At 46.6% G+C, this 10386-nt stretch overlaps 1 protein-coding gene across 1 annotated transcript in view; it reads left to right on the top strand.

Annotated features, from left to right (window-relative positions):
• Positions 1 to 456: 456 nt before the first annotated feature.
• LOC103073515 (CEA cell adhesion molecule 1) overlaps positions 457 to 10386 on the top strand; it is a 27458-nt gene continuing 17528 nt past the window's right edge. The window contains exon 1 of the mRNA XM_007458692.1: positions 457 to 482. Coding sequence (XP_007458754.1) covers positions 457 to 482 — 26 coding nt within the window. The remainder of the gene's footprint in view (positions 483 to 10386) is intronic.

Here is a 10386-nt window from a genome sequence, read left to right on the forward strand (position 1 = left end):
AGCTAAAAAAAAAAAAAAAAAAAAAAAAAAAAAAAAAAAAAAAAAAGAGTGAGAATAATGGACAAAGAGAAATGAACATAAAACTTGCAATTATGTGTTTATTTCAACATCTTTATACATTGTATTTTTCTTTGCGTTTGCAAGTTTAAAATTTGCTCCATGGACAGAGGCACGTTCCTCTCATCTCCCACTGTGTCTCCACTATTAACATGGAATAGCATAGGTGCTCAATAAATATTTATTGAAGGATGGAAAGAAAGGAGGGAGAGGAAGGAGGGAGGGAGGGAGGGAGGGAGGAAGGAAGGAAGGAAGGAAGGTAGGAAGGAAGGAAGGATGTAACAGTGCCATCACCACGTTTGTCTAGGTTGTGCACTAAAGAAACATCACCCCCTCCCCAGTGAGCCACATTGTTGCTGTGTGAATGGCACCCTCTGGAGTTGTGTGTGGCCTGAAGCAATGTCCCTGGAAGAAGAGAAGGAAAGGTGGGCAAAGAGGCACATAAGGTCATAGGCTGTCACTTAAATGTCTGATTTTAGTCAACAAATATTTACTAGGCTGGAGTCTGTGTCTGGTACTGTCCTAATTTCTGGGGAATCAGGAAGACCAATAAGAATGAAGCCACTGTTTTTGTTGAACTCACAGTCTAGTGAGAGAGACAGACACTAAAAAAATACATGAGCACCAAAAAAAAAAAAAAAAATGGTGCTGGGTGCCGGGCAGAGAGTGAAAACCAGGTGATGTGAAAGTGAGTGACTGAGCTGGGATCACGAAGGGCCTCCCTGAGGAGGTGACATTTGAGCTGAAAGCAGAATGAAAAGAAAAAGCTTGCCGTGGAAAGACAGGCAGGAAGAGCATTCCAGGCAGAGGTAAAAGCAAGTACAAAGGCCCTGAGGTGGGATCTAGCTTGGCTTATGTGAAGGTTAGAAAGAAAGCAAATGGCTAGACTATGGTGGGTAAGAGGGAGGGTGATAGAAGATGAGGGAGGAAAGGCTGGCAGGGGACCAGCAATGTACGGCTAAGTCGGGTTATTAAGGCAACCTTTCTGGGAGTCGGTATATTTCCAGTGACTTATGCAAAGTCTGGATGTGGGGCTATTTAGCAAAAGGTCTGACAGTCCTTGGTGTGTAAAACTGTTTGCTACCAGACCGGATTCCGTTGCTCCCTGATTGTGTAGCCTTGGGTCATTTACTTCCCCTCTCTGAACTTCATTATCCTCTTCTGTAAAGTAGTTGTAATGATTACCTGCACCTCATGGGTTGTGCTGAGGATTAATGTCTGTATATAACCCAAAGTAGGTTCTCAACAAACGATAAAAATAGTCAATGTTATGAGCCTTTACTCTGTTCCAACCCTAGTCCAAGCACTTTTTTTTTTGTGGTACACGGGCCTCTCACTGTTGTGGCCTCTCCCGTTGCGGAGCACAGGCTCTGGACGTGCAGGCTCAGCGGCCATGGCTCACGGGCCCAGCCGCTCTGCGGCATGTGGGATCTTCCCGGATCGGGGCACGAACCTGTGTCCCCTGCATCAGCAGGCGGATTCTCAACCACTGCACCACCAGGGAAGCCCCCAAGCACTTTTTGTTTCAACTCATTGAATCATGACTCATACCCTGAGGGAGATTCTATTAATAGCTTGATTTTATAGTTAAAGAAACTGAGCCCCAAAGGAGTTAAATAACTTGCCCAAGGTCATACAATGTGGCAGAGATAACTGCCCACCAAAGATCCATGCTCCCTTCAGGGTGTAAAGATGTTACTAAGTGGCAACTGTCTAGCCAGGGGAATTACATTTCCCAGCCTCCCTTGCCTCTAAGTGAACCATGTGACTAGTCCCCACCAATGGAATGTGGGCAGAAATGACTGGTATCACTTTTGAACCTCAGTGGTTACAAAGCAGGAGTGCCACCTCCTTCCTCAAATACTCCATCAAGTAAATGTGATACAAGTGAGAAATAAACATCTATTATGTTAAACCACAGAAATTTAGTTTGATAATATATCTGTTTCAGCTACTAGGATTTTTTAATACACACAGCCAGGAAGTGCTTTCCTTGGGATGGATGTCCTAGAAGAGCCTGAGACAGAGATTCTTCTTGTGCTAAAGTGCTCCAAGGCATCCACTTGTAGCATTACCAGTACTGGTTCTTTTCTTTTCCCTACCCTTCCTTTTCCTTCCCTTCCCTTCTCATTCCTTTCCTCTCCCTATTAGGAGCAACAATTGCAACTATTCCTTGTGCTTCTTGTAGAAAAGGATCCAAAACTAAAAGAGGGAAAGGAGCTTGCCAAGACCTCTGTTTCAGGCTCTGGCTGCGCTAAAATCAATTCTGGGCCCCTCAGTCCACACTTTGGCCGACTCATTCTGCTTTCTCCTTCAGAACTGGCCAATGGGTTCAGCCGGTGTGAGAAGCCTGGGTCATGCCAGAATGTGCTGCGATATTTACCTACAGAGGACAAAGCAGACCCTCTAGCACTTGGGTGGGGCTTCTTCCATATTTATTTCCAATAAAGACACTTTCTTTGCCCCGAGACTCCCTGAATGCTGTGAGGAACAGGTACATCCCCCCTGGGTCTCTACAACCTGGGTTTGTCTGTTTTTGCAGGATGAGAGTCATTTTAGTTGTTGATGACAATAGTCTACGTGAGTGACGTTGCGTCTTTTCTACTGCATCACATCCAGAGGCTCGTAATGTCAGTTTGTTGCGTTATTGGCTAATTAATAAGTGACCATGTGAACATCCCAGTCTCCACCAATAAGACCCTTTTATTTCCTTGTACACACCATTTCCAGAGAATCCTCCCTTATCGACACAAATTACACTTGGGTCGAGCTTCTCCACCTGCCCTGCGCTGCCCGTTATGCAAAGCCCTTCCACTCAGGTGGCTCATCCCTCAGAGCTGATACTATTAACCCACCTCATGAAGTGGGAAACAGCCCTGACAAGGGAGAATGAGCGCTCGAGTCACGGAGTCAGGAAATGGTGGCAGCATCCGGGAGCCCGGGCGTTCCCAGCAACCTGCACTCTGTCCCGCTGCACCAAAGCTCCCCGAAGATGGTCGAGTCATCTGAATGATACACTTCCAGTCTCATCTGCCGAGCACCCGGTTTTCTCCAGCAAAGAAAAATTATTCGTATGGCAAAACAGTTCATATTCAGATTACAGTATAGGACCTTATGTTATAAAGAGGAGGGATCCGGGGCATGTGATGAAAAGTTACACTTAAATATCTTTATCGGCCTTTCTGTACTCAACAGAGGAGCAAAAACAAGTAAAAATCGAATACAGCTACCGGCATTGACTGCTGTCAATATCCTCCAGCGCCGGAGGCACAGTGGATAGATTAACCCTTTGGAAGCCAGTCTCACACTAAACCTTCCAAGTCCTAGGAAAAAAAATATTCCTAGTGTGTGAGGAGAAGGGGAGCTGTGATACCTGGAAATTGTGAGCTTTTAGTAAAGAGGCTGAGATTCTAGGCCAGACATTTTTTCACTCTGATCTGAACAATTTACTTCCTCTTTCTTGCCTTCAATCTCCTCCTAAGTAAAATGAGGCATGGTTTTCAATCTTTTCACCACACAGGAAGAAGAAACAGGGAAGGATAAAGTCCAACACTGCAGCGGCAGGACTAACATCTTAGTGTTTACAGCACTGTGGAGAAAGCCATCTTTCCTAGAAGCCACCAAGCAACGTACAACCACAGTGGTCGGAGCTGAGAATGCACTCACCTTCATCCATAACATCAGTTTTCAGGCAAAAATCTTTCAAGATAATTCCACTTGACTTCACTTTAATTGAAGTAATATAGAAATGGAATGGAATTGTTGAGTCACATGGGAGGCATATGCTTAAGTTTTTAAGAAACTGCCAGACTGTTTTCCTAAGGGGCTGTGCCATCTTACGTTCCCCACCAGCAGTGTGTGAGAGGTTCCAGTCTCTCCACATCCTTTGCCAATACTCGGTATAGTCATTCTTTTCCCTTTTAGCCATTCTAAGAGTTCCGTGGTGGTATCTCATTGTAGCTTTTTTTTTTCATTGTAGCTTTATTTTGTATTTTTCTAGTGACTAATGCAATCGAGCATCTTCCCACGTGCTTATTCACCATCCATGTATCTTCGTTGCTGAAGTGTGCCTGTTCAAATACTTTGCCCATTTTTTTATTGTCTTCTTACTGAGTTGTAAGCACTTTGTATATTCTAGTTGCAAGTCCTTTGCTAAATAGATGTTTTGCAATAGCTTTCCCAGAAATAAAGGCATATGAGGCATACGTCCAAATAAAGACACATGAAGACATATGAATGTTAATAGTCGCTTTATTTGTAATGGCCCCAAACTGCGAAACAATGCAACCAAACTGTGATATAACCACACCATGAAATATTACTCAGCCATAAATAGGAATGAGCTATTGATACATGCAAAAATTTGAATATGAACTTCAAAACGATTCTGCCTAGCATATTTATGAGGTTCATCCATGATGTAGCATGTATCAGTGCATCATTCTTTTTTGTGATTGAATACTATTCCAATGTATGTTTATACCAGAATTTGTTTATCCATTGACCCATTGATAGACATTTGGGCCATTTCCACCTTTTGGCTATTGTGAATAGTGCTGCTATAACATGTGTACATGTATTTGTCTGAGTATCAGTTTTCAATTTTTTTGAGTATATACCTAGGAGTGGAAGAAGCCAGACACAAAAAGTTACATATTGTATGATTCATTTATACGAAATATTCATAATAAGTAAATCCATAGAGATATAATTGGTGGTTTCCAGGGGCTGGGGGCTGGGGGAATGGAGAGCAACCTCTTAATGGGTACAGAGTTTTATTTGGAAGTGATGAAAATGTTTTAGAACTAGATAGAGGTGGTGGTCATACAACATTGTGACTGCATTAAATGCCACGGAATTGTTCACTTTAAAATGGTTTATTTTATGTTATGTGAATTTCATCTCAATAAAAAAAGTTATACTGAATGAAAGAAGCCAGATGAAAAAAGAGAACATACTATAACATTCCATTTATATAAATTCTAGAAAGTGCAAGCTAATCTATTGTAAGTGAAAGAAGGTAAATGATTGCCTGGGTACTGGGAGAGGGGGCGAGTGCAGAGGGAGGGATTACAAAGGCTCGTGTGGAAACTTTTGGGTGGAATGGATATGTTCACTGTCTCGACTGTGGTGATGACCTTATGGAGTGTGTATGCACATCAAAACTCATTAAACTGGGGCTTCCCTGGTGGCGCAGTGCTTGAGAGTCCGCCTGCCGATGCAGGAGACGCGGGTTCGTGCCCCGTTTCGGGAGGATCCCACATGCCGCGGAGCGGCTGGGCCCGTGAGCCATGGCCGCTGGGCCTGCGCGTCCGGAGCCTGTGCTCCGCAAATGGGAGAGGCCACAACAGTGAAAAAAAAAAAAAAAAAAAAAACTCATTAAACTGTGTACTTTAAATATGTGTGGTTTCTTGCCTGTCCATTGTACCTCAGTAGAGCTGTAATCAAGGCTTGATGTTATGGATTGCCTGTGTAGTCGGGAGGAGAGAATATTGTTCCTCTATTACTGCTACTTCCAAATAGGTAGACCCTGGATGTGTGCCCACTGGTGTGCAATAATAATAACTGTTGGCCTTTATGTGGCACTCACTGCATACTGGGCACTTCAGGCGTCTTAGCTCATTTAATCACCCAAATGAGTCAGTTGAACTCATTTCCTTCACGCAACTTTCCTACCCCCTGGCCTTTGCACATGCTGTGTCCTCTGCCTGGAAGGCATTTCTGCCCCTTTGTGAGCTCTACGTAAACTCTGGCTGGGTCATTCTCCATTAGATGTCTGTCTTCAGGAAAGTCTTCCCTGGTCCTTCCATCTAGGTCAGCATCCCAGTTATGAGGTCATAACTAACTATATGAGAGGACTGAGGAGCAGCTAAACTCACCCTGTAGGAGAAACTTTTAGGGAGTGGTCATATGTGTCTGATGATAAAGACACCATCTTTTCCCACAGTGACAGGATTTCTCTATGTACGGTATAGGGTAGGACACCCAGAGGTTTGGCACAGGGGAAGGAAAAGAAACCAGAGAGAGATTCACCATCTAAGGCCTGTCCTTCACTGATCGGGTGCACATCTCCATTCCAGCTCCAATGGTAGCAGAGCTTTCAGGGTGCTGCAGTCAAAGGTATTTGCCCATCACCATGACCTGGGAGGTGAAGGTGCACTACACCAATATGGATTCTACCTAGCAGTCAGGGCCCCAGCACAAAAGGGGACTCATTCCACCTGCATAACTTGAGAAGAGATTAAAAATGAGATAATTGGCAAGGGTGTGTGACTGTTAATGGAGACACAAGGGTGAGAGCAGTTTCCTGGTGCTGATACCACTGGGTTTCTGTACTGGAACACTGAGGAGCTGCAAGACAGAGACAAAGAGAGAATCCTCTCTGGAGAGGGTTACTTCACAGGAACTCCAACTTCAGGCTGAAAAATCCATCCAGCCCACAGCGACACTACAGGGAGGGAGCTGGGGTATTAATACCCCAGCGTCACTCAATGTCCGCCCTCTGGTCTCCTGTTGGGTCTCCCCATTGACTGAACCCAGCCGGAAGGGAGGAGATCCCACTGACAGTCCCCACAGCACAGGGCAGGGGGAGAAAGGGAGAGAGTGAATTTGAAGAAGGAAACAGAAAGTGTCCAGCACAGCCACCCCTTTCCTTTGTCCCGATGAAAATCACAGTCCTCAATACAGAAGACGCACTTCCCACCCGTTACCATATTGTGCTAATGATAATGGGTCACACACCCACGGCGTTAGATAACCAGTTCTTCGTGTATCACGGTGAGAGGAAGATGGGGAAAAACAGCACATGACGAAGATGAAAAGGTGCTGACTGTGTAGCTGGTGGTGATCAGAGCTGCCCTCTCCTACCACCCATTCTACGTTCTCTTGCCACCTGCCAACACCTCCTCGGGACAACTGGTGTGACACAAGTCTTCATTCTTAAGGGAAGTAAGTGCTCAGTGGTCTCGTCTTTATTGGCTCTTGGCCACTTTCTGCTGAACAGGGCCACCGGCCAAGGAGATATTACCGCCAACGCGTCCCCTGGCTTCCAAACAGCCTTCCTTGATCCAGCAACCCAGCCTCCCTCTGGTGGTCAGGTTCCCTCTGGCTATCAGCAGAGTGGCCGTCGTCTCTGCCTGTTGTTTCAGCAGCGCAAGGAGCACAGAACGGCGAGGGGGCAGTCCTGGCTTCCGATTGATTAGAGCTCTGATGGGGTTCCTCACCCACACCAAGCCCAAGGTCACAGAGACCAGGAGCAAAAATTCTTTAAGCGGGTTGTTAGGTGTACTAGTGGGAGGGGACACCCCCTTATCCTCCCCTGATTCATGGAGCCCTGCATTCTGGCTCTGGGAGAGGTGACACCATAGACTGGCCACTGGTTCAAGACATAGAGCATCTCCTGTTGGGTGGCAGGGTACCTTCTCTCACCCGGTGCCCTCATCAACCATCACGGCCATTCCACCCTTCCGATAAGTCAACTGTCTCTGTGTAGTGGGGCACCTGGAAGATCAGTGAGCTCCATGGATGGGAGTTAATTGCCTCATTTCCTTTGCCTTAAAATATGTCCTCTAGCTGGAAGCAAAACTTCCTGGGATACCGTAGCAATAGAACAGACGTCTCCTAAGTTCCCAAATGGCAGGGTTGACAGAAGCATTGAGTACGAGGAAGGCAAATCAGAGCCTACAGTGTGTATCTATCCCTGTGGGGAGAAAGCTCAGTCCGCTCAAGGGTGGGCTATGTCCTGGGTAGTCCTGCTGTAGAAAGACGCCATAACAGGCTTAGAGTTGGCCTCTGCCTCTGTTGGTCTGGGCACTGAGTACAGTCAACAGCCAGGTCACCTTGGGGAGAGTTAACCCATTTGTTGTCACTATGGGGAGCTGAGGTAGGAGATAGATGGGCCCTGCATAGAGCAGCTGGAGTTTGTCAAGAGGAGTAAATTTGAGCTTTGTTTTCCCTAGACACTCCAAGGACAAAGTTAGTGGCAGGAGCTGAGCTCTGCTGGAGTAAAGAGATAAGATGATGGCCACATCTATCACTCCTGAGGTTAAGAACACCTTCCCTGTCTGCGCATGCGCAGGAAGCCTCCTCAGGGTCAAAAAGGGAGGGGGCGCCACCCCATAATAAGTGTTGTCAAACCTCTCATTAGCCTCTGTGCCGGAATCCATCTCGGCAAAAAGATGTGCACGCCTATTGGGAAGGGTCCTAGGGCAGTTCAGATGTGGGAAAAGAAGCGAGATAATTGGCTAGAGGAGAACAAAGACCCAGAAGAACTGCCCCCTATAAATATTTAACAGCCTCTTTCCTGACCTCCTCCTCAGGAGGGAGGACGCCCACACCCTTTCTCGCCTGATGTGTATTTCTGCCTAGCCTCTGTCTTATATAAATAAACTGTTTCTCTGTGTGCTCTCCCACATGTTGTGCTGTGTTGCTAGTAACAAACTTTGTACCTGTTTTTGCAATTTTTGCCTCCTTGAGACATTCTTGTTACAGCAGAGGGCAAGAACCAGGGCAACTTCTCTTATCCTCTAGCCCCCTGGTGGACTAGGGGCTAGGATCCCTGGTTTTCATCCAGGCTGCTCAAGTTCAATTTCTGGGCAGGGAAATAAGATCCCGTGTCAAGATCACTCACTGCTGTCTATCCAAAATCAGAGCCTCCACCGCCCACATGGCCACTTTGCACATGGGCCCAGTGTGCAAGCACTGATGGGAGAGAAGCCGCCTGACACTGTCCGCAGGATACCAAGGGTACCCATGGTCAGGGCATGGGTTCTGGTGGGCATTTGTGTGGGACGTGAACATCTTCACACTCTGCCCATCCCCAGAGGACCATCCACATATCCTCTCTGTCTTCATCTGATGCTTTTATTCTTACCTAGTCCTTGACCAAATAGCTCACCAGGGGTCCATGCAGATGTGGACTTGAGGACCTCTCTGCCTCCCACAAAGTGGACCCCTGAGGTTTTGCCCCCTGAAGGATTTCCTTGCATCACTCTTTCAGGACCACACGTGCAAGTGCTAACACAGCAGCTACCCACTTCTGCCTGGTGCCAGCCCACACCACAGTTCCATCCATACACCTAGTCTGTGTTTTCTGTCCTCGGTAAACAGCTCCCAGGGAATCCCCATGAGCTCATAGGGGTGGGTGGGGGAAGAGGCAGGAGGAGCGGGTGCCATGGGTGCCTGGGCCACCTACTGGGGCATCCGCCCGTGCCCTGATCTCATACACACCTTCTCCACGGACGGCGGATGCTGCTGTGCGTGCCCAACGTCATGGTGTGGTAGCTTGCCTGCACCCAGTATGTGATGTGCAGCTCAGGTAACAAGGCCCTTGGTGTTGGTGGCCAGGTGTCACTGTCAGTTTGAGCTTCTATAACAAAATATCAAGGCTTATCAAGAACAGGAACTATTTCTCACAGTTTTGGAGGCTGGAAGTCCCAGATCAGGGTGCTTGCGTGATCAGGTTCTGGTGAGGGCCCTCTACTGGGCTGCAGATGGTAGATTTCTCATTGTATCCTCACGTGGCTGAAAGAGAGCCAACTAGCTCTTCCGTCTTCGTGAAAGGGCACTGTGGTGGTTACTGTTCAACTTGACAGGTCTAAGGGATGCCCAGAGAGCTGGTAAAACATTATTTCTGGGTGTTTCTGTGAGGGTGTTTCCAGAAGAGAATAGCATTTGAATTGGTGTACTGAGTGAAGATGGCCCTCACCATACATCTTCTCCAGCCCTGGGACATCAGCCCTCCTTGTTTCAGGCCTTTGAACCTGGACTAGGACTTATACCATTGGCTCCCCTGGTTCTCAGGCCTGAGGTTTGAACTGGTACTGCCAGCTATCCGGGGCCTCCAAGGTACAGACAGCAGATCCTTGGACTTCTTAGCCTCCATAATTGCATGAATCAATTCTTCATAATATGTTTCTATATATTCATATATACCCTACTGCTTCTGTTTCTCTGGAGAACTTTGACTAATACAGGCACTAATCCCATCATTAGAGTTCTACCCTCATGACCTAATGACCTCCCAAAGACCCCAGCTCCAAACACCTTCATACTAGGATTAGTGTTTCCAGCGCACCAGGTACCCAGACTCCACTGGGGCCCAGTAATAAGCCTAGAGCCCCTTTCCAAATGTCTGATTGCAATCTTCAGAAGAAGGCATAGATTTTCTCCAAAACATGGAGTTCTGCACCGTGATTATCCTATTGGACCTTGTAAGATGTTCCATATTGTAATATACTGGGTTTGAAACATAGACACTGTTACTGCCTTTATTTTCTAAATACCATCACCCAGGAGTTATTTAGAAGAACTTTTTTTTTTTTTTTTTTG

This window comes from Lipotes vexillifer, unplaced genomic scaffold (assembly GCF_000442215.2).
Source record: "Lipotes vexillifer unplaced genomic scaffold, Lipotes_vexillifer_v1.1 scaffold371, whole genome shotgun sequence".
Lineage (NCBI taxonomy): Eukaryota > Metazoa > Chordata > Mammalia > Artiodactyla > Lipotidae > Lipotes > Lipotes vexillifer.